At 41.0% G+C, this 26,700-nt stretch overlaps 1 protein-coding gene across 3 annotated transcripts in view; it reads right to left on the bottom strand.

Moving 5' to 3' along the window:
- sytl5 (synaptotagmin-like 5) overlaps positions 1-26,700 on the bottom strand; it is a 190,882-nt gene that overhangs the window by 84,288 nt on the left and 79,894 nt on the right. For all 3 annotated transcript variants that reach the window (XM_078232553.1, XM_078232554.1, XM_078232555.1), the window contains one exon: positions 18,506-19,036. In XM_078232553.1, coding sequence (XP_078088679.1) covers positions 18,506-18,624 — 119 coding nt within the window. In that variant the 5' untranslated portion in view covers positions 18,625-19,036. The remainder of the gene's footprint in view (positions 1-18,505; positions 19,037-26,700) is intronic.

Here is a 26,700-nt window from a genome sequence, read left to right as displayed (position 1 = left end):
GGTGAGGACTGGAAAGCTGTTTTGTTTTATTCTTTATCTTATAAATTCTGGAGAACCAAGACCCGCCTTTCATATTGCTTACTTCATTGCACTCAGCAAGCCCTGTAGAAGCCTCCAAATTCTTCCCAGGGGCAACAGGCTGGAGTCTTATTAAGTTTATTTATTCATGTCACAAGTAGGCTTACATTAACACTACAATGAAGTTACTGTGAAAATTCCCAAGTCACCACACTCTGGCGCCTGTTCGGATACACTGAAGGAGAATTTATCATGGCCAATGCACCTAACCAGCATGTCTTTTGGACTGTGGGAGCAAACCGGAGCACCCGGAGGAAACCCATGCAGACAAATAAGGACACGCAGATTCCACACAGACAGTGACCAAAGTCGGGAATCAAACCAGGGTCCCTGGCATCATGAGGCGGCAGTGCTAACCACTGTGCCACCATGCCGTCCCAAACCCCTTCCCAAAACAAAAATCACACACCCAGAGCACTTTCTCCTGTGATGGATTGGTGGAGGCAGGAATGTTCCCCACTGTGCTCTGAACCCAGGAGTCAAAATTCGGCTCTTGGTTATGGGTGGACTTGACTCTTTAACGGAGATTTTATGCTGCTCAATCTGAGAGAGGCCTTCTTGGTATAGTTTCTGTTTGAACTTTAACGCAAGAGTTATTATAACTTTATAAATCTCGGGCTTTTTTCCAAGTTGATAAATTCCATTGTCTCCTCCTGGATCAACTTGCAACGAGTAAATTTTGGAAAAGTGACTTTGCTCCACAGCTGGTTGTTAAATTTTATGTTGTTAATTGTGAACTACAACCTAATTGGAGATCTATTTGCCAGGAAAACACAAGGCTCCAGGTTGCACATTATTCAACATCTTCTCTGCAATTAAGTGGTGGGTGGAATTCTCTTTGAACGGGATCAAAGGTTATGGGGAGAAAGCAGGATTAAGCTATTGAGTTGGATGATCAGCCATGATGAATGGCGGAGCAGGCTCGAAGGATCAGATGGCCTCCTCCTGCTCCTATCTTCTATGTTTCTATATGCTTCGATGTGGAGATGCCGGCATTGGACTGGGGTAAACACAGTAAGAAGTCTCACAACACCAGGTTAAAGTCCAACAGGTTTACTTGGTAGCAAAAGCCACTCGCTTTCGGAGGGCTGCTCCTTCGTCAGGTGAGTGGGATTAACCTGGTGTTGTGAGACTTCTTACTGTCTATATGCTTCAACATAGGCTTTACTTACAGGAACACACAGACCTAAGGGGTCTCATCTTTTAGTGCAATAACGCTGAGAGAAATGGTGTTAAAGTACATAAAGGGCATGAAGTTGCAGTACTTAGGCACTAAACACATCAGAAAAAGTTAAGTTTGTCAATTCAGTGCAAGCGAATTTTTAATTGCCTGAGTCCTATTTACTGTGAAACAACCTGTCTGGCACAGAAAGTTTACTTTCTTCAAATTTTAATTGTTGTTGGAGATTTTTTTAAACTTCATTTCAATCTTTTCTTAATCCCAGCTTTCTTTCCCTCTTCCGCTTTCTGTGCATGATTTTACATTTAATTAAATATTCCAATTTACATTTCCTGGTTTGAACTTTGCGTGCCTCGGTAAGGATTCTTCAATCTGATTGATTGAAGAGACACACTGCGACTTATCATGTTCTCGTAAGTCCCAAATCCCTAGCAGAGAATACTGTGTTCTATCAGACTACCGATGACCATAAATTACCACTCAAAAACCCACACAAAGTCTGGGCAGCTGAAAGTGTAATGAACTGATTGCAAAATCCAGGCCTGAGAAGTTTTGGGGAGAGACTTTTGCAGTTGTAAATTGAAGAAAAAGAAACATTAATTACAAGAGTCAAGATCAAGGCTTTACACTGCTGAGAAATTTTATCAATCGTATAAAGCAAAGTACTGTATTTCATTTGTTTCCAACTGCAAGCACAGAATTAGGGAACACAGAACTTAAAATTAAAAAGACTGAATTGAGGGCTGGACGAAAGGTAAAACTATTGCTGTTATGTGCAAAGGATTCCAGCAAAAGAATTGGAGGTAGAATTGCTCAACTCTTTAAAAGGAACTAGATAAAGCTCTCAATAGGATTTAAGGTTTATTAGGATTGGTAATTGCTGCCCCACTGTGCTGCCATCCCACTGAGGCACGATAGCACAGTGGTTAGCACTGCTGCTTCACAGTGCCAGGGACCTGGGTTCAATTCCCGGCTTGACTCACTGTCCGTGTGAAGTTTGCACGTTCTCCCTACATCTGTGTGGGTTTCCTCCGGGTGCTCCGGTTTCCTCCCACATTCTGAAAGATGTGCTGGCTAGGTGCATTGACCCGAACAGATGCTGACTGTGGCGACTGGGGGAATTTCACAGTAACATCGTTGCAGTGTTAATGTAAGCCTTACTTGTGAATAATAAATAAACTTTAACTTTGAAGAGAGGGAAATACGGTTTGTGTAGGCCAGCAGGTCAGGACTAAGGAATGGAATGGGGAATCAATGTATATTCGGGTATATGCTGGACAGTCTTTGGGGAATCAGGCCGTATTAAAGAAGATTGAATCCATGAAGGTGCAGATTGTAAAAAGATTATGCAAGCAAAAGCTTTACTAAAGCTGAATGTTTAAAGCAACCTCTTGTGTAATTTCTTTACATTAGTTGCTCTGTTGTAATTATCATTGGGTTCAGTCTCACTTCTATCTTCGTCATATTAATTTTTTTTGGGCGTCTAATAGAATTGCAACTGCATTATAGCTGGATTTATCAGACATAAAATGACAAGCATAAAATTACCTTGAACTACCCAGCAATACCGTAACAAACCATTGTGTCACACATAATACAAACACCCTTATTCTGTCCATCTATGTTCCAAATTTAATAGGGCCCAATTTTACCATTTTGATTCTAAGTGCTGAATCTGGGCGCAATTCAGATCCGACTTGGAAATCTGTTCTCAGGCGCTCCCATATGCACTTAGTCTGAAAAAAAAAAAATTGCGAGTCTGAATGGCGCTGTGGGCGGGGCTTATCGCACCCGAAATGCTGCTGCTCCGATCGGAGCTTTGAACTGGGCATGCGCAATGAGAAAAAATTTTTGAAAAACGCACTCCTGTCACATCGCTCCTGAGCCGCAAAAAACGGATAAAGCAGCCCGGGAGCAAAAGGTGGGAGCAATGGCCCCCACAGATATCACCCCACCCCCAGGAGTATAGAAGGGGGCCGAGAACACAACCTTTTGGGGCACCGGTGTTGAGAATGATCGTGGAGGAGGTGCTGTTGCCTATCCTTACTGATTGTGGTCTGTGAGTTAACAAATTCAGGATCCAGTCTCTGAGGGAGGTGCCGAGGCCCAGGCCATGGAGTTTGGAGATAAGTTTCGTGGGAATAATAGTGTTGAAGGCTGAGCTGTAGTCAATAAATAGGAGACCGACATAGGTATCCTTGTTATCCCGCTGGTCCAGGGTTGAGTGCAGGGCCAGGAAAATGGCGTCTGCTGTGGACCTGTTGCGCGGTAGGCAAACTGTAGTGGATCCAGGTAGTCCGGGAGGCTGGAATTGATTCGTGCCATGACTAACCTTTCGAAGCACTTCGTGATGATGGATGTCAGAGCCACCGGCTGATAGTCATTAAGGCACACTGCTTGGTTTTTCTTAGGTACCGGGATGATGGTCATCTTCTTGAAGGAGATAGGGACACCAGAGAGCTATCTGGCCCTCCTCCTCCCCTCCCCGCACCAGAGAGCAATCTTCACGTTGTACAATTGGCTGCAAATCCCACAGCCATTTCTGCAACCACTGATGGCCATGGGGAGTTTGATATAGACATCAGCCTTCGAGAAGAGAGTGCCAGTACCCTATTTGATGCAGGAATGGACTGCAGACTGACTGATGTTACATATGATCGCCTGCTGCTAGAAAGAGTTGAAAGGAAAAAGAGATACTTTTACTGCCACAGGCAGTGCCACATGTTGTAGTGGGTTACAAATTCTGCCATGACAGAAACACAGTTCTCTTAAAAAGAGTCTGTTTTTCTCTCGATAACCTCCTTGCACATTGAGGGATGATGGCAAAATGGTAATATTGTGGTCCAGATTAATGTTTCAGAGACAGAAATTCAAATCCCATCATTGCAATTGGTAGAAGTTAAATTCAATTAATTAATAAATCTGGAATAAAAAGCTGGTCTTATTAATAGTGCTCAGGGAAAGAATGGATTGTTATAAAAGCCCATCTGTTTCACTAATGTCCTACCATGGTGGAAATCTGCTACCCTTACCTGGTCCATCCTACACATGACTATAGACCTACAGCAATATGTTTGCCTCATACCTGCCTGCCCTCTGAATGGTCTAACAAGCTATTTGGAGGGCAATTAGGACTGGCAATAAATGTTGGCCTTGCCAGTGGTGCTCACATTCCAAGAAGCAATTTTTAAAAATTGCTCCACAGTGAAGTGTTTGAGTGTACTTCGACTGAATAAGACTTCAACCAAATAAGACATTTTTGCCCCTCATGACACCCAAGTAGGGCATGGCTTTAAATTTGTACCTTGTACTGAAAATGACCTCAAAATTATACATCTTCTAGTAAAAAGATTGCTCTGTAGCTTCCAGAATGGTTTTATTTTAGAAGGACCCAAAATAACTTTCATTATTTTCCAATTTTGTATATGCCCTGTTTCTCTAATATTACGTTGGAAAATCATTTCTGAAGCCCTTATGGCCCTCTTCAGTATTTCTATTGATTTGATCAACAGCTATAAACAACATTTTCCTCCCATCACCCAGCCTCTCCTCAGGCAGCAATACCTTATCATCTCAACAAGATACAAAATAAACATTTTGTCTACCACTGAATGCAGCAGAGCTTCAGGAAATCAGTGAGTGGAATGAGTGGTGATGACATTTGTTGCGTGATAACCTTGGTTATAATAAATGATTTGACTTCAAGTTGCCTGTTTAAATGACAATCCATTGTTACAGATGTAAGTTTATTGGAATGAGTATAACAAATCCTGTTCCTATTTTACAATAAAATTGAGATGAACAAAATTTATTTAGGAAATGTTCAATAAAGGAATTAAGTGGGGCTTGAGCTTTTCTCCAAGTAACCGTCTCTTTACTCTGCCTTTTATAAACATCTTAAATGGAGACTTTGGGGGTGAAATTTGGCTCGAGTGACTGCCTGTTTTCCTCCACTTTGTCCGACCAGTCAACATGAATTTCACACAAGTTTTCATGTCAAGAGCAGCTTCTCTCAAAGTGAAAATGATTCCAAGAGGCTGATGATCTCCACGATAGGAGAGATTGTCAGTGTGAACAAACAACAAGCCAGCAACCAGCTGAGAAGCTATGTCTAGGCTTCGAATGCTAAGAAAAAATCTTCTGTTACAAACTAAGGTAATATTATCAGTGAAATTTGGCCTAGGCAGAGGGGTCAGAGTGAATATGGAAGGATTATTGGTGAAGACATGGAAAAAAATTGTTTAAAGTGCCTGGTTTCAGTGGTGGAAGAAGATGGAAGTATACAAATGATAATTAAGCAATGGATTAGCTCTGGTTGGAGTAATTAGAAGAGGTGCAGTGGAGTGTTACATGGTAGAATAGTGCCACTGAAACTGAAAGGAAGAATCTACAAGACAGAAGTGAGACTGGACCTTATATATTGCAGAAACCTGGGCATTTTTGGAAAGACAGGAAGAAACACAGGATATTACTCATATATGGATGCTGAGGTGGATGCATCAAGGAATGAGAAAAGGCAAAATCAGGAACCAGTGCATCAGGGGGTTGGTGAAGATCAAAGAAAAAAGCTGAGAAGAGATAAAAATTATATGGTCATCTGTTGTGGAGAGACAGAGAACATGTGGTGAGGTGAGTGATGGAAATGAGACTGCTAAGAAGTGGAGGAGAAAGGCCTAAGGACAGCTGGAAAAATGCAGTGGCAAGAAACTTAAGCACAGCAAGATTGGAAAAGGAGTGACTGACAGAAGGAGATGAAGAGGGGTGATTAATCAGTATTGTGGTGACCCCAAACAAGATGGGAGAAGCCAAAAGAAAGAAGAGAAGCGAATTTGGATATTTAAATATAAGTCAATTTTAAAAGGACATTTGACTTGTTTTATTTTCAAAATAGTTCAATGTGACCTAATTGATGACAAAATGAAGCCAGGCATATTATTGACTATGGCAAACATATGCTATGAGGAAGTCAAGTACAAAAGAAGTGGACATTCTTTGATCAAAGAACAAAACAAATAATGAAATAAATTACTGCCGAACTCCACTTGAAGGTGTCTGTACAAGTTTGATCAGGAGATAATTAAAAAGATTTTTGGAAAAAATCAAGAAACAATTAGATGGCGGGAGAAAGAATTGATTTTCATGGGAACAAAACAGGTTTATTGCTGTTTGTAAAACTATTTCTGAGGAAGAGGAAAGAGGATACAATTCTTCTTTGTGTTTCCTCCAGGCTTAATGATTCAATACCAAAATCACAGGAATGTGTGGCTGTGACACATCCAATTTCACACTGGAATCTCATTAATGAATCACTTATGAAGAAAGAAAGCATTCTCTCAATGTCATTAATAGAGTTCTTATGCAGGAGAGGGAAAAATAAATCTGAAATGGAGAGATGCAAAAACAAGGCCTGTCTAATTTATTTTCAAGATAAATATGATTAAAATCTGCTTCCAATCTATGGAAACTGGATTTAATAGTGCAAATAGTATTGTCTTGTGTACGGGAGATCAACTCACACCAATTTTATCTGTAAGCCCAGGGATATGTACCTGATAATGACCCAGGATAACTCTCTCCACAGGCTTTGGGTCAGCACAGAGACAGGGGTGGAGATGAACCATCTCCTGTACAGGCAATCAATCAGGGTCACTCCCAACTGTTATGTTTCCACCTCTTCCCAGGCTATAATAGGGTTCCATCTGTCCTTGAGTCAGGTTTTTCTGCCCTCAAGTATCTAGCATCATTCCCACCCCACACACAAATCACGGCCCAAAACTCTTCTCTTGAGCTGAATTAATGACAGCAACTAATGCTGAGAAACAGAAAGATAGCAAGGCCTTTGCTGATATAAAAAAGTGATTGAACAAATTAGGAGCATTCACGCTGTTAGGATCCTTGTAGGAACTCTTAAAGATATTTTAATTCTCAGTGACCAACTTAAAAGGAACCTTATGATAAGATTACAAGTTTAAGACTGTTACTATAGCAAACAAAAGCAACATCAACTAATCATTACTTAGTAGGCAACTAATACTCTAACTACAGAAATGATAACCCTTATTAATGTCTTAAGGCAACTGATAACCCCACACCGCATACATATACTTACAGCACACTTTCCACAGAATTACAGTCTATTCAGGAAACAGTCCAAGTCACTTCCAGCTTTCATTGGGTCACCTCTCCTTGTTTTTCCAAGTTCTAAAGTCTAGTGACTGCTTAAAGTCCTTTTCCCGTCAATCTCCTGAGAATTCCTGAACTGACTCTCAGCAGTTAATTCCTTTTCCTGGCCTTGTTAGGATAAAAACTCCAGCGGCTGTAAATTGTTGCGGGTTCCTTTTCTCTGACCAGCTGGCTATCCTCAGCATTCTGCTTGGTAGCCAGAGAAAACACTGGCTATTGTTCTGTCTCTTGAGTTGAGCAATAGGTTGTTGAATTCTCTCTCTCGGTCTCCCAGCTTTTCTCTTCAAGGTGTTCCCTAAAACCTACCCATCTTCTATACAAACACAGGTCATTGTTATTCTCTGTGCATCCTGTACATCTGAACAAAAGACCTACCAGGGCCTAAAATTACTCCAAAGTATTAGGGAGCAGATTAGAACCCCAAGGTATATTATGAAGTTAGACTAGACCCCAACTATTTTTTTTATTTGGCATTAGTCTGAGGATAAGATGTTTCATTCCAGGTGTGGTTCTATTGACACACTAAGAAGCTTTTATCAAAACAAGCTTTATTTTTATAATAGTTTAAATTTAATGACTGAATTAGCTTAACTTTTATCAATTAAAATATTTAAACATGACAAATGCAATTCTTAACTGCAAACCTATCTCCATTAGTTCCAATTTAAGTAATATTCCCGTAGACTTAAACTCCTCTTCAAAAACCAGTTAGCAAACATCACAGGCTTATGTTTTTTTTTATTCGTTAACGGTCCTAGAGCCTTTGAACACCCCTGGAGGGAGATACAGAAAGACATCTGTCTTCTGACACCTAAACAGCAGCCTCCAGAGAGAGAGAAAAACACCTCTTGCTTCTTTCAGTATCCAGCAGAAACTAAACTGTTTTTCCCCTGTAAGCTTAGCTCCGCCCATTCACATGACTCTAGTCTCTTATCAATCAACCTAATTAAACCTGACCCTGGAACCCCAGGGAAAACCCTTAAATACACTGAAGTAACAATATGAAAAGATGGCTTCATTTTTCAAAGCCTCTAATTTCACACTATTAGTACTCATATATATACACAAATATATATATATACACACACACTTTAATAAATCTAAGCATGCAAATATAACAGTAATATAGTCCAGTTCAGTTCTTCCAACATTACATTCCTTCTTCTTTCATCAAAGTCGTGTCCAAGCATCAGGAATTATGTTCTTCCTTCCTGCTTTTTCTTGAGATGCTGCTGTTGTTTTTTTTTCCAGAGGTCTCCTTCAGTTCCTGATCCTGCCTTGATTCCAAATTATAAATGATTATAAATTAGTCCTGACCATGTCCTCCGAGAGTTAGGCAGGACCTGGAGGGTAAAACTGTACATTGAGTGCAAACTGGCACAAACTGCATTGGATTTGCATTTTTAATTGCCTTAATCGAGTCCAAAAATAATTCTTATGCTTTTTAGAGTTCAGAAACATCAAAACTAAGTAATTTTTTTCAGAAGGTTAAGCATCTCACAGGCCATGTCAAAGAGAACCTGTCCATTTGTTTGCTTTCTCAATTTCACATGTATATGGTCAGGGCCATCCAGAAAGGTCACTTTATCCGTGCCCCCTTACCTGCTAACTGATGTTAGTTCCTCTGTGAGGCAGTCCAACTCCATCTTCAAATGCAAAATGATACACTCAAAATTCTTTCCAGTATCTCCAATGGTATATTTTCTGTTCCAAGGTAGTTTATCAATTTCTTTGTTTGTTCTGGATCTTCATCATCATTGTCTGCATATTCTTTGACAAAGATTGGCTTCTTTTGTGCCCAAAGTTGTTGTAATTACAGTTTTAGTGATCATTGTGGCAGATCTGCTGCTGCAAAAACCACTGTAATTTACTAAAACATCAGCTATGAACTGTGCAGTTTCACTGGGTATCCATGCCTGTGCAAGCTGTACAGATTCATTATCCCAGCAGTTCATTTGGAATGATGGTACTGTTTCAACAAACAGTCTTACTTCACATCGTTGTTCTTGATTTTTGTCTGCAGTAGTAAAATACTTCTGCTCCTCAATCTCCATCTCGAGATCACACATGACTGCTGATTGATCTACATTTTTCTTCTCACAAATGATGAGCTGTTGTTGACAGTCCTGCAGTTTATATTCAGTTAATTTCAACAACTTAGGGACAGGTTCCAAGGAAGTCAACTTTTCTTGCAACTGTCTCCATACCTGCTTTATTTCCTTATTCACATCATCTTCCAGTTACTCATTCTCCTTTTGATCGAGACTTTCAGCTGCTGCATCTCAGACTGAGCAAATGTCAGCTTCTCCTTCTGAACCTGTGCCAGTTTGAACGGATTCAATATATACGATAATGCTCAAATGGAACAGCATCGTCTCTGCCTATATCCTGCACAATTTCTTCAGTACTTCCTAGTTCATTCCCACATATCCCTCCATGTGATTGTAATAACTCTTTTAGGTCACATTGATTTTCCTCCGGATGGAAACTCACGCAGACAGGAGGAGAACATGCAAACTCCACACAAAACAGTCACCCAAGGCACAGTGTTTAGCACTGCTGCCTCACAGTGCCAGGGACCCGGGTTCAATTCCGGCCTCGAATCACTGTCTGGGTGGAGTTTACATGTTCTCCCAGTGGGATTCCTCTGGGTGCTCTGGTTTCCTCCCACAGTCCAAAGATCTGCGGGTTAGGTCGATTGGCCATGCTAAGTTGCCCCTTAGTGTTAGGGAGATTAGCAGGGTAAATACATTGGGTTAAGATAAACTACCTTGAAAAAAAATACTTAGGGCCTGAATTCTTGTTGGTGCAGGCTTGATGGATCAAATAGCCTCTTACTGCACTGTAGGGATTCTATGATTCCAAGGCTGGAATTGAACCTGGGTCCCTGGCACTGTGAGGCAGCAGTGCTAACCATTGTGCCACCATGCCACCCTAATGTATGTATCGTCGTATACATATATCTCACAAACATATGCACACGTGGATGCTGCATGCTTGGTATGGGGAGAGAACTGCTTAACTTTCATTTCCCTAGAAACAAAGTCAATGGGATGTTTATTTTTAGGTGAAGACAGTTAGCCCAGGGAAAGGGCCTCAACTGGGCAGATGCATGAATGAGTAGCCAAGTTACAGAACAGTATTAGAATTGTCTCTTAACCTTGCTTAATAAAGATGCTTGCCAAAGTGTCTTAGTTAATCAGTTTGGGAGTTAATTTAGTGGACAGGGTGATTCATCCAATGGTTCAATAGTCTGATAAGGAATTAGATGTGAGCAAGGTGGGTGTGTCATGAATAGCTCGAGGCATAAACAAATGGAATGTCATAAGGGATATTGAAACTATTCAAGGGAACAGGACAGGATGAAATTAGTGAAACCGTCCTTTGCATAATGCAAGAAAATAATTGTGTTTTGGTTGAGAAAATAAACTTTGTCTGATTATGAAAGATGTAGGCCTTTATTCCACAGCTTAAACAAAGAATCCAACATATTATCTTATATCAGGGGGAACCTTTAATAGGACAATGAGTTTGGTCATTATGAACCACAGATACACCCTCAAAAACACATACAGAAGTTTTTGAAATGGTTTCACTGTAGCAGATGGTGGAAGGGAAATAATCCATGCTGATATGGTCAAACAGTCTTGGGCACTTTGAAAAGTTTTCAAGAGGTGAAGCACCAAAGAGAAAGTGGAAAGGAAGAAGCATTCGGCAGACCAGCCATCCTGTTCGACTAGGATTTGCACAGGCTATTTGCCGCAGTTATATGTTTTGCTGCATATCAAATGTGTAATAATTTTTAATTTTGATAAAACTCAATATACCCATACACTGGTTGCAGTTGATGCTGATTAGTAACAACATTGCTGATGATTGAGGTTAGATTGAAGGGGCAATAATTGACCAGCTTGGACAGGAAATAGCTGGGTAATTTTCCACTGTCAGGTAGATGTTCCGTTATAACTGTACTGAAACAGCTCAGTGAGAGATCCCTGACTCAACTGAAATTGATAGGGATTTTGGGGGTGGGGGGCGGGGGATGTGATAGGCAATAGTGCGTAAACAGACGTCATAGCCCCAATCTAAGAATCAACCAGTTCCCCAGGAATTTATGGGGGGTGGGGTAGGCAATAGTGCATAAACCAAAGTCATAGTCCCAATCCATGCATCAACCAGTTCCCCAGTCTACTCAGGCTGTATATTGACTTTAACCAATTGAACAGATGGTAGAATTGGACCTGGGCCACCATTAATAGCCTACCATTTGCCCCCTTCTACTTTTTCATGCTGAACCTCAGTGACATCATTTCCAGCCATGGAACCAACCTCCACATGTCTGTTCTCTAGTTCTTAACCTTTTCATCACCTCTTTCGGCCTCAAGTATCTGCATGCTTTCTGATTACCCGTCCAATATCAGACCATGGATAAGTCACAATTTCCTCAGGTTTAAAGTTGGGAAAACCAAAGCCATTAATTTCAGCTCCAGGATTGTAGCAATGGAGAAAATTTCAGAGCTGGGGAAGGCAAGGCTGTAAAGGAATTTGAACACAAAGATAAAAATGCTACATTTAAGACATGGGGGATTGGGCGCCATGTGGGACATTGAGGTTAGGGTGATGGATAAGCAGTCTATGATACTGGCTTTGAGTTTTAACTGAGGCGAAATTCATTGGAAGATCGAGTATGGGATGCTCAGCAAGAGAGTATGGAAGTAAATTAATCTGGGAGCTGATAACGATATGAATTTGGATCTCCAAAGATTAACTAATGTAGAGATGGAGGTTTGAATATTACAGTGGTAGATGAACCTAGTGGTGTCAGCAGGCTTTATTATTGAGAGTGGATATAGGAATTAGAAGTTTGGCTTGATGTCAAGTAGAATGCTGAAGTGGTCTTGATCATCCTGTAACAGAGGCTGGGGAGGTGAATGGAGTCAGTGTTTAATAACCATAGCTTAAGTCTTCCTAATTATTTATTTACAAGATGTGAATTGTCCAGGACTGGATGTCATCAGTATACATGAAAAAGCTAACTACATACTGTGAGTGATATTAAAAAGGGCAGCATATAGATGAGGAAAGGAGGAGATCAAGAATGAGTCCTAGGGCATTCCCAAGGTGATGTGAGGGTGAGAAGATAGGTACCAATAGAACTAATGGAAACAGTTCCACAAGAGAGGTTTTGTAAGTGCAAGTATAGCCCACAATGTCCAAGACTGTAGAGGTTAAAGATGATGAGTAGCAATAATGCACCATGCTCACAGTCACAGGTAATGTTGTCTGTGACTTTGCTTAGAGTTGTATTGATGCTGCAAGGGGGATTCAAACAGGAGAGTTGTGGGGAAGATGGACATGGATTTATAAAATAATAACGTATTCAAGGACTTGAGAGAAAAGTGATGTTGGAACAGAAGCAAGGACAGGGATTGCCAAGAGAGATGCTGCTTGAGAAAGGAGAATCATTTACAATGCCAGAGAGAGGTGAAGTGGGTCATTTATGGCAATGGATTCAAAACAGAGCAGGAGGTGAATCTCATGGACAAGATGGGCTTGTAGAGAGGAGCACAAAAAGAGGCAGTTTACAGAAGAGAAACTAGAAAGTTTGAGGTTTGGGGCTAGGTACAGAGGACCTAGAGAGATGTTTGGCTATATAGACAAAAGTTTGAACAGAAACCAACATGGGTATCTTGGTTAAAAATAAATGCTTACGATCTGTGGACTATTGCTAGATCCCAAAATGAAAGTGGCAAGTCAGAGGGCTTTTAGGAGGCAGTCATCAGTGAAGAAAAGAAGCTGAAAAATATATTTGTCCTTGAGGATAATCTTAAGAGTGGTGAACAGTTTTGGCAAAGAAGACCTGATGGAGCTTGATGTGAAACATTGCTGGGTATGCAATGAGTGGCTGAAAATGGGTGTGTACCATTTACGTTCAAGCCTTCTTCGTAGTGGAGGAAGCAGGAATGGCAGTTCTACTGAAGAGGGCGGTGGTGGGGGGGCGGGGGCGGGGGTGGAGGGGGGGGGGAGAGGAGAGAGGGAGGAGGGTTCAGAATCTTCTGCTGGGCCAGATGAGAAGGAAGCATGTTTGGCAGGGGCACATGGGTGGTGAAGGATGTATTAGAGATGACCTTGCTATGATCTGAGCAACATGAATAGTGAAGCTACAAGAATTGATGAGGTTGTCCAACGGAATCAGAGGGTCAAGAAGGTGCAGAGAGTGGACCATGAGTGTGTGAGGAGTGAAGCATGATAGCTTCAGCGTAGATGAAAACCCAAAGCCCAAAACAAGACAGACTAGGGAGCTGGGTAGAGTAAGGCAGCCATTGATGAAAACAGTACAGACAAGAGAGCTAGACAGGAAAGTTGCTGTAGGACAGCGCAGAGCAGACAAGATCAGCAGCAGGAACATGAGGGCACAGAGTCTAGCAAATGTCAATAGAGGAGTTCTGAAGGATGAGTGAAACTTAGCAGAGTTAGCAGCCATTTAAAGAAAAGCAGAGATCATTCAGCAGCATGGGAAACAGCAGAAAGAGATCAGGAGTTGGCCCAGTGTGGAGTGAAAATTCTCAGGGGAGAAGCAGAAATGGGGATCCCAGAAGCAGTTCAGCAGAGAATACAGCTAATACGCTAGACCCGATCTGTTCAAGTACTATTTCTTCAGAGTTTCTACTGATTATTTGAAGTTGTGGCAGAATATCAGAAAGTTCTACTCCAGGAGTCTAAATTTCACCTTGCACAAACTTTTTTGCAATAATTCTTTTGCAGCAGCATGTTAAAATTTTATCATGGAGATTCAATTTGGGTAACTAATGGCATCACCAGGTAATGGATGCAAGCAATTTTGATTGTGGCAAATGGAGAATAATATTCAAAAAATAAGAAATCTGCTGTAAAATCTAAATATAAAAGAACTGACCTTTCAATTTATATAAATTAAAACATATGGGTAAGATACCTGTCTGATCTTGATAGTTTGGAAATAGTTCAAAGTTGTCTTAGATGAATTGATGAGGGTGTTGGGTGGACTTTCCAGCTGTGCTCGCCCCAAAACTGGAAAATCCCACCCGAGGACAATGAACCGTTGCATGGTCCGCGTCCCCGTCTGCTACGATTCCCGGGGCGGGCAGGATGGGAAAATTCCACCCATTGTTTGAAAATCTTTCATCCTCATTTGTACTCCTCTTCCCAAAGTTGGGGGGGCAGAGGAGAGCCGGGGTGTGGATGGTTCACTAGAGCTGGGAGTGCTGTGGCAGGAACTAGAATTAAAAGTTGAATAAAGAAAGCATTTAAAATGCTTAAAAGTACTTAAAAACACTTAGCTGTCATTGAGCCGAAAGCAGATCTCAGGGGGTGTGCTTTCAGCTCATGACAAAGAGGGAATGGCTTTTCTGAAATTGTGGCGCACCATAGATCTCTCTACTCACCGCAACAATGAATCCATGCTGCAGCCAGGAGAGTAAGATCTCTCTGGAGCCACGAGGAAAGTAGGAACACAATTTACAATGCAGCCTTCACATTACTACAGACTACAAAATCTGGGTTGATTGATCTCCCTGTAGGGCTCCTTGAGTATGAGTTCCCTTGGTAACAGGCAGTGGCCTGTCCACCTATCCCTCATTACCTGAGCCTTTTATAAGGCAGGCCCAGGACTGAGCCTGCTGAACTGTAGGGACGAGTGTGCGTACACCACAGTAGTGGTTTTACTTTGCATTCTCTAATAAACTAAGTTCCTTTCTAGTCAGGCTTCCTGAGTCATTACTCCCATAAAGCTTGAGACTCATTGCTGGAAAGTATAGAAAAAGTATCTCTCTGTACTGGTCTCCCTCAAATTATATAAGGTTGTAACAGTGCAAGGGCAAGGATCTCATCACCATTATTTAAAAAAAAGAGACCAGTGAGGGATCATCTGAATTTATGATTTCCATTTGAAGTTCAAGTAGAAATACTACAATATCAACACTTGTTGAATTGCCTGAGATGGAGTTTATCGACTGGTATTGAAAGAGGAAAATCCTTGCATTGGAAGCAGTTCGGAGAAGGTTCAGTAGGTGGATTCCTGGAGTGAGGGGTTTACCTTATGTGGAAAGGTTCAACAGATTGGGTTTATGTTCATTGGAGTTTGGAAGAATGACAGGTGATCTTATTTAAGCACCACATCATGAAGGGGCCTGACAGGGTAGATGCTGAGAGGATGTTTCCCCTCATGGAGGAATCTAGAACAGGGTGGTGAGAAGTAGCACAGTTTCAAAATAAAGGGTCTCCTATTTAAGTGGGAGATGAGGAGGAATTTCTTCTCGGAGGCTGGCTTATATTTGGAATTCCCTGTCCCACAGAGTACTGGAGGCTGGGTCATTGAATATATTCGGGGCTGAATTAGGCAGATTTTTGATTAACTAGGGAGTCATGGGTAGGAGGGCAATTGAGCAGTATAGACAGGAAAGTGAAGTTAAGGCCACAACAAGGCATGATCTTATTGAATGGTGGAGTGGGTTTGAGAGGCCAAATAGCCTACTCGTGCTCCTTTTTCTTATGCTCTTATTTAAGTTCTATCACTACACAGGTCAACAAGGAAGATTATAAATTTTAGAAGTAGTAATTAATCTGTAAACTATTTAAAAAACATAGGATAATTAAGAAAAGATTAACCAATCCACAGCAAACCTTCTTCAATATTCTTGGCTTACACAGTAGTCAGGAGATCAGATGGCAAGTTAAAAGAAGCAGGACAGCAGTTCGAGGGTGGAGTTTTGCAAGGAAGACATATGAACAGACGGGGAATAGAGGGATACAGGTGGGGATTGGTCTAGATAGGGCAACGTGATCAGCGCAGGCTTGGAGGACCAAAGGGCCTGTTGCTGTGCTGTACTGTTCTTTGAAGTGGAAAAGGAAGAATGATTGGCTTTGAGTGTATATTAAGTGTACCAGCCACAAAAACATGTGCTACTACGTGAATTATTTGCCCACCCATTTGGAAAGGTAGGATACTGACTGAAGATAATCTGACTTATTCACTACACATTGCAATAATGAACTTCTTACAGCTCCTTACAGCAACAATACCAGCATCCGTAACCTTCCTTAAAACATAGTTGGGATGATGCTGCATCATTTCTTTAAATGGTTGCAAATATAAACCCTGAATGACCATTCACAATCTATGCTTCAAATTATTAATGCTATAGGTCCTGTGTCAATATGTGTCTTGTATTTTATTGAAAAAAAATGATACACCTACTAATAAATGTTCAAAGACATTAAGCTAATTTTAAAGATTGCACTGCTGTTATTTCAAATAGAGCACATAAGGCCAAAGGAAGCAATTACTAAATATAATAGAAACTGTTGTCACTGAGTGGATACTGAGAGGAACAGGCTTAGCTGATATACATTTTAGCACATCTGTAGCACGCTGCGAGGCAATATTATTTGACAGCAGTTTCCAGGCAACTGCCTATTGCCAGTGCTATTAGAGCAGACTTGTCCTTGTAGGTGTTATTCGTTCATTTATTATGTATGCTTCTATCATTTCCTATTATGGGATCAAAAAAATGAAATGTGTCAAATGATTTTAAGATTCACTCTTCCAAAATAAGGAGCTGAGGTAGGCAAGATGTGTCATATGTCTTGTGATAATGACTTGACTGTCACCCTTGAGGCTGGTAGGGGGAGTCAGAAAAACTCCCGGTTGAGGAGCAAGTCCCTGCCAAGCCAACATCTTCATTGCTGAGGGCTGGGTGCGAACTGAAGTCAGGCCAGCCAACAGGAAGACGTGTGGAGGTGGGTGTGAAAGTGGCTTATTTAAATGGCCAGCCTCAATGCCGTAAGATTTTGTCCAAGTTAAAAACAAAGACCCTCCACGTCTCACCTCTCCTTCACCCTCCAAGCACTCCTTATGTCCCATCCACCCCCTCAAGTCCCCATTCCAGGCTCTGCTCTTCCATCCATCCCTTATGTCTCCTCATGGCCCCTATGACATTTTTATATCAGAGATTTATCAATGGAATACGTTTTTTAAAATGTCTTCCACATAAAACTTCACATTGCAATGTTCCCACTGTACACTTTCTAGAACCAGTGGACATGGAAGTATCAGAGCTTGGCACAGGAGGCATGAGGAGACATAGTGGGGTGAATAGAAAGGTACAGCCTGGCATAGAGGATGGTTGGAAGACAGAGCCTAGTATAGGAACATGAGTGACCTGAGGGGATGGAATTTGGCATAGAGGCATGAACGAGATCTTTTGAACTTAACCTTTTCATAGATCCCCTCATGCACACGACGATTCATGACTTCTCTGAAGGGCTGTAACCACAAACGTTTTTTAAACCGGTAGGATATGTCTATCCCCACAAGGAAGCTAGCCAGGTCAGGAGTGCTGGATGTGGGCTCCTGATAGGAAGCAGCCCAGTGCCAGCTTTAAAGGCACTCTTTAAAATTGCAAAGCCTGGGAATCAGGTTGGGAATCCTGGAATCTGGACCCATTTGCCATATTTAAAGGGCTACCAAATCAATCCGATTTGGTGAAAATCTGGGCCATTAACCTTTCCAACTAAAGCAGACAACATTGGGATGTGTGTTTTATCCATTAAGTATACTTCTACAACAATATATTTTATTTTTGTTCCCATTGCATCTTATTTGCTCAGGAGATTTTAATTCTATTCTGCAGCTTTCCCGTCTAGTTACAGCTTCGTTGCAAGGTCCTTTTCTTAGCATGCTATGTACATTATTTTGGGTGAATTAACTTAACTCTCAAATCTCCTGATCTTGTAGTAACCACTAAAAGATGCATAAAAGAGGATTGAATTACACGACCCATCTGTGGTAATGTACCTATCCCGTATTTACAATGTGCTGAAAACTGTACAAAAACTAGGCTGACCAGCCTTCTGCTCATTTTTCTTTCCCATTTATGAAAGCAATAAAAAGTGCACCAGCCACAAAAAGGTATCTTGTATTGCTGTGTGAATATATAGTCTGGGTGCAAATTGAATTTATTGTATTGGCTATTAACGCTCCTGCCAATTTACAAGGTAAACCAATATTTCCCTCATTTCACTCACCTTATTCTCTTCTCTTCGACTTTTCTCAACTGTTCATCACGGCATAAAACTTCCAAAATCATTTCCTTTTCATTCTCCAATAAGAATGACAGATTGACAATCTCAGCAGCTTTGGACATGCTTCTGCAGTGGCAACCTTAATCCTTAGATATGGTGGTGCCAGTAATGAGGATCAGTTAAAGAGAAAATTACTGGGCGAAGATTCAGGAGTCAAAGAAGTGAACGTAACAAATGCGAACAGAAATGGTTCAAGGTGGAAATCTTCCCAAAGGACATGACTTAGTGTATTCTCTCCAAAAGTGACTCCTCTTGGAATGGCACTGTTAATACTTTTTCAGCATGTGCAAATTGACAGTATTCCCCCCGAAACAACTTTTCAACAATCGCTTGTTATATCTACATAAACAAACTCAGCATCTTCCAGTTCCCATAACATCGATCCCAACATCAATCCCTGTGGGCGTCATGACGTTATCTGCATCTGAAAATCGGACATATTTACTTCTTGGAAGTTCCAGGTCACCTTTGTTGCTGGAAAGGAAAAACAAAAAAGTCAATAAAATATGTTCTTAAAACCCATTAATATCAACTAGCTAGCTTGGTAAACATTGAGTCTGGCATATATATGAAAAGAATAGGTTGTTGTTCACAACTAATGAATTGCTATCTGGAAGTGGTATATTTTAGAAGTGATTAATTTAACAAGATGACTGAAATGTTAATATTTTGCCACAGTACCTGAGTAACTAATTGTGACATTTTGTAACAGCTTAGTAACACAGTATTGACTCAATCCAAAACTACACTTTTAGTTAACCTGGTTAGCAAATAAGTTTAAAATGAAAATACTCACTTTGACACGTCGCTTGGTTTGTAAACAGAAATCTATTTAAACTGGATGAGTCATTGAATTAGGCACTGGTCTGTACAAATCCATCTCAAACTGAGAGGATGAAAGTTTCTTGCGTTTACTGGCTGTTAAGTGTCATATATGAAATGTGACTCAATCCCACTCCTGGGTGCATGAGGCTGCAGCATGTAGCGGTTCTCCAAATTGGCACTAATATCACCTGGATTAGAGAGACCAGAGAATGGCTGGTGTGGGAAAAATGGGAAGAACATCACATAGTCCCCTAGGGGCTGCCCTTTGGCGATTACAGCTGAGGCAAGCTATTCGAATCGGATAGAGGGAGAATTATTCTACATTTGGTTGTGTGATATTGGACTGAGTTGAGTGCTTAATGTTGGTACTTGGAAGCAGTGAGCCGAGTTATTGGGTGGGTGGGAAGTGCATGGGAGAAGCACGTTGTTGCCCTCTCTCTTGAATAATACAATGCATGGGAAGTATATCAAATTAGTTTGCAAGTGTGTGTCTAGTGCTGCAGTAATACTCTGCCAAGTGAATGGTGAATGCAGCTCCTTCCCTACGGCTGAGCATAAGGTGAGGTTCTGAATTATATCCAGACAAAGGTGCTATTGGGAAGAGATGATGTATTTTAGCAGGAGTGGAGAAGAGAAATTTTAAGATGAGCCCATTGTTGTACACCTAAGATGGATTTAAAAGTACCATGGGAAAGAGCCATCACTTTGTAGTTTGATTGAGGAGGGGTTTAATGAGCCAGTTTTAGAAAAAATGATTGAGTTTTGTTTTTCCAATGAAAGTAAGGGGGAAAAAAATCAGTAGAATTCTATTACTAACCAGAGTACGTTAAAGTCAAGCTTCATGTGTAAAATAACATTTTTGTGCCACAATGCTTGGCTTGTGAACACAGTTGATGAGTCCCTGCTTTCTGCAGTGTCGAATGGCAAGAGCCTATATTCTCATTACACAAGCGCACAACCTCTGCCCCCTGAACGGTAACACTAAAGTTGAGGAAATTAATTATTTAAGAGAGGCATGTCCAATTAGTAGGTATCAATGCCAGAGCTTTTGCTATCACTTTTCATGGAAAGAAATTGGAAAACCTTAACTTTTCAGAAATTGTGCTTTGATGCATACTTCATTCACATAAGTTTTAAAAAAAGACATAATGGGAGGCCAAGATGCAAATAAACAACCTTGGCAGGGTTACCTTTTGGATTATAAATATTAAGCAATTTATTATCCTTTCTTGGCAATTGACAAATACTTCCCCAAACTGTTTATAAACTTTTTTGGTTGTAAAGAGAGAGAAAGATTTTTGGAAAAAAGACTATTGCTATTTTACGGAAAAAGAGATAATACTGTGAGGACAATCAGGATTAGCAAAGATTAGAATATGGGACCACAGCTAAAATGACTTTAAGTCAAGCAAGCTGCCCCGCTGATGAGGAAGCGCAGTATGTTAATTATTTTATACTAGTACATGAAGCTAAGTTATGCTAATTGAAATAAATGAACAAAGAACAATACAGCACAGGAACAGGCCCTTCGGCCCTCCAAGCCCGTGCCGCTCCCTGGTCCAAACTAGACCATTCTTTTGTATCCCTCCATTCCCACTCCGTTCATATGGCTATCTAGATAAGTCTTAAACGTTCCCAGTGTGTCCGCCTCCACCACCTTGCCTGGCAGCGCATTTCAGGCCCCCACCACCCTCTGAGTAAAATATGTCCTTCTGATATCTGTGTTAAACCTCCCCCCCCTTCACCTTGAACCTATGACCCCTTGTGAACGTCACCACCGACCTGGGGAAAAGCTTCCCACCGTTCACCCTATCTATGCCTTTCATAATTTTATACACCTCTATTAAGTCTCCCCTCATCCTCCGTCTTTCCAGGGAGAACAACCCCAGTTTACCCAATCTCTCCTCATAACTAAGCCCCTCCATACCAGGCAACATCCTGGTAAACCTCCTCTGTACTCTCTCCAAAGCCTCCACGTCCTTCTGGTAGTGTGGCGACCAGAACTGGACGCAGTATTTCAAAGGCGGCCGAACCAACGTTCTATACATCTGCAACATCAGACCCCAACTTTTATACTCTATGCCCCGTCCTATAAAGGCAAGCATGCTATATGCCTTCTTCACCACCTTCTCCACCTGTGATGTCACCTTCAAGGATCTGTGGACTTGCACACCCAGGTCCCTCTGCGTATCTACACCCTTTATGGTTCTGCCATTTATCGTATAGCTCCTCCCTACATTATTTCTACCAAAATGCATCACTTTGCATTTATCAGGATTGAACTCCATCTGCCATTTCTTTGCCCAAATTTCCAGCCTATCTATATCCTTCTGTAGCCTCTGACAATGCTCCTCACTATCTACAAGTCCTGCCAATTTTGTGTCGTCCGCAAACTTACTGATCACCCCAGTTACACCTTCTTCCAGATCGTTTATATAAATCACAAACAGCAGGGGTCCCAATACAGAGCCCTGCGGAACACCACTAGTCACAGGCCTCCAGCCGGTAAAAAACCCTTCCACTACCACCCTCTGTCTTCTGTGACCAAGCCAGTTCTCCACTCATCTAGCCACCTCCCCCTTTATCCCATAAGATCCAACCTTTTTCACCAGCCTACCATGAGGGACTTTGTCAAACGCTTTACTAAAGTCCATATAGACGACATCCACGGCGCTTCCCTCGTCAACCATTCTAGTCACTTCTTCAAAAAGCTCCACCAGGTTAGTGAGGCATGACCTCCCTCTCACAAAACCATGCTGACTATTGTTAATGAGTTTATTCCTTTCTAAATGCGCATACATCCTATCTCTAAGAATCTTCTCCAACAACTTCCCGACCACGGACGTCAAGCTCACTGGCCTATAATTACCCGGGTTATCCTTCCTACCCTTCTTAAATAACGGGACCACATTAGCTATCCTCCAATCCTCTGTGAGTTTTATCATGTTATTTTATACGGTTTTTAAAAATTTGTTCACAAGCTGTGGACGTCACTGGCTAAGCCAGCATTTAATGCCGATCCCTACTCGCCTGAGGAAGTGATGGCGAGCCGCCTTCCTGAACCACTGCAGTCCATATATTCTAAGTCCACCCACAGTGCCAATCAGAAGGGAGTTCCATGACTTTAACATACCAACAGTGAAGGAACTGATATCATTCCATGTCAGGAGCTCATGGAGGGGAACTGATCCCATGCATCTGCTACCTTTGTCCTTTAAGGTGGCACAGGTCAGAAGTCAGGAAGATGCTGACCATCCTGACTTGGAAATGCATCGCCACTCCTTCACCGTCGTTGGGTCAAAATCCTGGATTTCCCTAACAGCACTGTGGGTGTTTCTACACCTCAGGTTCTGCAGCAGTTCAAGAAAGCAGCTCACCACCACCTTCTGAAGGGCAACCAGGGATGGGTAATAAATGCTGGCCTAGCCAGCGATGCCCACATCCTGTAAATTAATTTTAAAATAACTCATCCAGAGAAGTGGAGTGTATTCCATCACACTCCTGACTTGTGCCTTATAGATGATGGGCAGGCCTATGCAATACAGGAGGTGAGTTACTCTCTGTAGAATTCCCAACCTCTGACCTGCTCTTGTAGCCAGGGTCTATTCTAGCATATGGCTGGTGCGGTTTCTGGTCAATGGTAATCCCCAGGATGTTGACAGTTGGGGATTCAGTGATGGTACATTATTGTCCTGGGGAGATGGTAGTTTCAGTCTTGTTGCCTGGCACTTGTACATTACTTGCCACTTATCGGTCAAGTCTGAATATTGCCTGGGTCTTGCTACATATGGAAACAGACTTCTTTAGTATCTGGGAAGTCATGAATGGTGAACATTGTACAATCAACAAATATCCCCACCTCCAACCTAATGATGAAGGGAAGGTCACTGATGAAGCAGCTGAAAATGGTTGGGCCTAGGACACTACCCTGAGGAACTCCTGCATGTTCTGGGGCTGAGATGATTGTCCTCCAACAACCAGAACCATCTTGCTATGTGTTAGATATAATTCTGATCAAAGGAAGGTAGTCAATGTGGTTGAAATGGAGTAGGCTGTTGATTTTCATCTCACCAAGTAATTGCTAGAGGCACCTTTGAAGAAATTGAATATATGTTAAAGATACAAAATGGGGAATATATGTCTTCATTGCTTGTTTGAAAAGCTAGTGGAGCAGACCATCTGCTCATTATTGAATTCCTGATGTTTCTAAACTGCATAAGTTGGTTGTTGGCCTTTATAAGGACAACCCTAAATTTATGATGCTAAGAGTGCTTATAGGAGTGGCTATCTAGAGAGAATTCCAAGTGTAATAATTGGATGCACCATCTTCAGCTTTGTTTAAAGTTAGGAAAATATTTTGCATTGGAACTCTGTTTCCCAATTTTTCCCATTAACATTCAGGTCTAACTTTATTGCCCTTTTTCATTCCTATCCTTTTAGGTTTTTATGAATGCTGTAATGTGCCATGCATTAATGTAGCCTAGGATTCCATGAATACTAATCAAGAGACAAAGAACCTGATAATATTGTAATCCAAATCTTTAATGATTTCCTCTGCACCATCTGAATATTTATTTCCCCTCATTCCAGAACTATTAATTTGAGCTAATGTAATATTTGGTACGCAGAGCCTACAGCATGGTGAATAATATGTCTACGGCTGCCCTTTCATCCCAAGTCAATGAAGGCAGCGTTGGCAATTTTCTCTCATCCCTTAGCCCTTCATGTGCTGCCTCCATGTATATGCAGCATTCGTCTGAGAACAGGGTTATGGGGATCATGTACAGAGAAATGTGACAAATGTGTGTCACCAACATGCCCAGGACAATGGCCAATCTACATGAACCACCATCACTGAGGAACCTTCTACTGGCATACCCAGTGCTTGTTAGTTGCCACTTGGTAGCTCACAGTAACATTTTGATATGGCAATATTAAAAAGAACATTTAACACAAATAGCATCTCATGTCCATAAGATATTTCAAAAATCCTCCATAACCAACAGATTATACTTTAAGTGTATATCCCAATACTATGTAGTCAAATGGGACAATTATACACAGCATGGTTCCACCAACAACATAGAGTTGAAAGCCCAAGCAGTCAGCTATTTGGTACTTGTGGTTTTGAAGAGAGGAATGTTGGCCAGTACAGAATGGAAGGTCATGAAGTTACCAGGGCTTTTAGAAAGCTAACAGTTGGAAAAGTATATTCCCTCAAATGGTGAGCCACGCAAACATACAGTCAACGCAATCAAGGTGCTTTGAAAGACAACTTACGATATAACCATTGTTTGTTTTTACTTATCGTGGCAGGCCAGCAAATTTCTTCTTTGCCTACCCTCAGGTTGAGACCACAGGTGAGACCGCACTCCACACTCTGCCATATTATTTGATAATGAACTGGCACTACACTTTATTGTCCCCTCCTCCAAAGAGAGCCACCCTTCATTGCCAGATTTCCTTAGCACCGTTCTACAATAGTCCTGTCTCCTTCTTCCAAAAGAATTGCAGCAAAAGTTGCTGCCATTAGATATCCTGCCCTTGACCTCTAGACACAACTTGTTAGAAATGTAGGAACTATTGACTTAGGCTAAACCTGCACTTTAATGTTAGGTTAATTATCCCATAGAATGCTTATTGCATTTTTGGTCCTATTGTGGCACTGTGTCAAGCAGAGTGTCCAAAGCAGGCATAAATATACAATCATTCTGCAATAGAAAACAATGCTGGCATTGATTATATGCCTCTGCACATAGATTTATACAACATATCACAGGGCTAACTACACATTATACAACAGGTACAACCTAGCATATAGGCTAGTTAACTAAACTTCATACCAGCTGCATCTTAAAGTGCTCATCAAAAATCAAATACGCTATGAAACAGAGAAGCAAGCATTAAGAGTCAGCATTAATGAAATGGAGCTGTATTTTGACACTGATATCTCCAGACTAAACATTCTGATGCTAGTTGTTTTAAATATTGCACATCACTAACATTTACATCACTGGAATTATCTGTCAATTATCCATTTTATTCTTACAACCATCGGTTACACAAAAACTGATGGAATAAGCTTTCCAGTTACCCAATTTAATCTCCTAATGTCCTCCTACTTCTAGCTGTGAAAAAGGTTCTTTACAAAAGTAACTGCATACATGACTCATTCTCATCCACCCCCACCTGCTGCTAACTACATACAAAATAAGGTGCACCTTATTTGCTTTTCATGACACATGATTTGAACGTGAGAATTGTGTTTAATAGAGAGCAGTTAAATCCTCTTGGGTTTATGTTAAGGCAAGTGATGATTTTATCCATACTAAATTTAATGTTTTGTACCATCTGTTACCAACCATAATGTTTTTGCTTCAATATCCAAAACAGACTATGTACCATTTCTCCATATTTTTGTATAATTTCCCTATAACTGTTACAAACAATGTAATCCTCAATACACTTCTGCCTGTGAGCATCCAGATTTTTTTTTAAAACCAAGGTGTAACTATAATATTTATAATTCACTATTCACTCCAATACTGTTTCTCTATAGTGAGTCTCATATCAATCCCTATACAGTTTTTAAAAGCTTGCTGAATTTTTTTGCATTCAGTTTTCCTTTCTCAGTGTTTGTTATCTCTCATTTTTCTGGCTGCCTTTAATTTTGTTCTTTTTATTCATTTATTTTGCTATTTGTTTCAGCAATTTTCCTGCTATATCTTTGTCATTTGTGCTCCCATTCCTTGTCATCTAATTCCCATTGCCCTGCTACTCTAGATCGACAATTGTGAAAAATCGACCATTGAAATTATTTGAAAAAAAAATCTACGTCTCAAAATTGAGCCACGCAGAAGCCATTGGATCAGAACAAATCAGAGAAATCCTTTACCCATGCCTGAAGCAGGAGTTTGCATTTTCTCCCTGTGTCTGTGTGGGTTTCCTCCGTGTGCTCTGGTTTCCTCCCACAGTCTGAATGACGTGCTGGTTAGGTGCATTGACCCGAACAGGCACCAGAGTGTGGCGACTAGGAGAATTTCACAGTAACCTCATTGCAGTGTTAACAGTGTTACTTGTGGCTAATAAATAAACTTTTAAAATATTAGAATAACTCCCCTATATTCACTGTTTTTTTAGGATTATGTTGACGAGGAAGAGAAAGAAGATATTGATGACTTGGTATCTTAGTGTGGTGACTAGGGGAATTTTACAGTAACTTCATTGCAGTGATTATGTAAGCCTTACTTGTGACTGATAAATAAACTTTAACTTAATTAGATAATTATTTATTTCTGAATGTCTACAGATTA

This window comes from Mustelus asterias, chromosome 17, assembly GCF_964213995.1.
Source record: "Mustelus asterias chromosome 17, sMusAst1.hap1.1, whole genome shotgun sequence".
Classification (NCBI taxonomy): domain Eukaryota; kingdom Metazoa; phylum Chordata; class Chondrichthyes; order Carcharhiniformes; family Triakidae; genus Mustelus; species Mustelus asterias.
The sequence above is the reverse complement of the archived record's forward strand: the minus strand, read 5'-3'. Positions and strand labels throughout refer to the sequence as shown.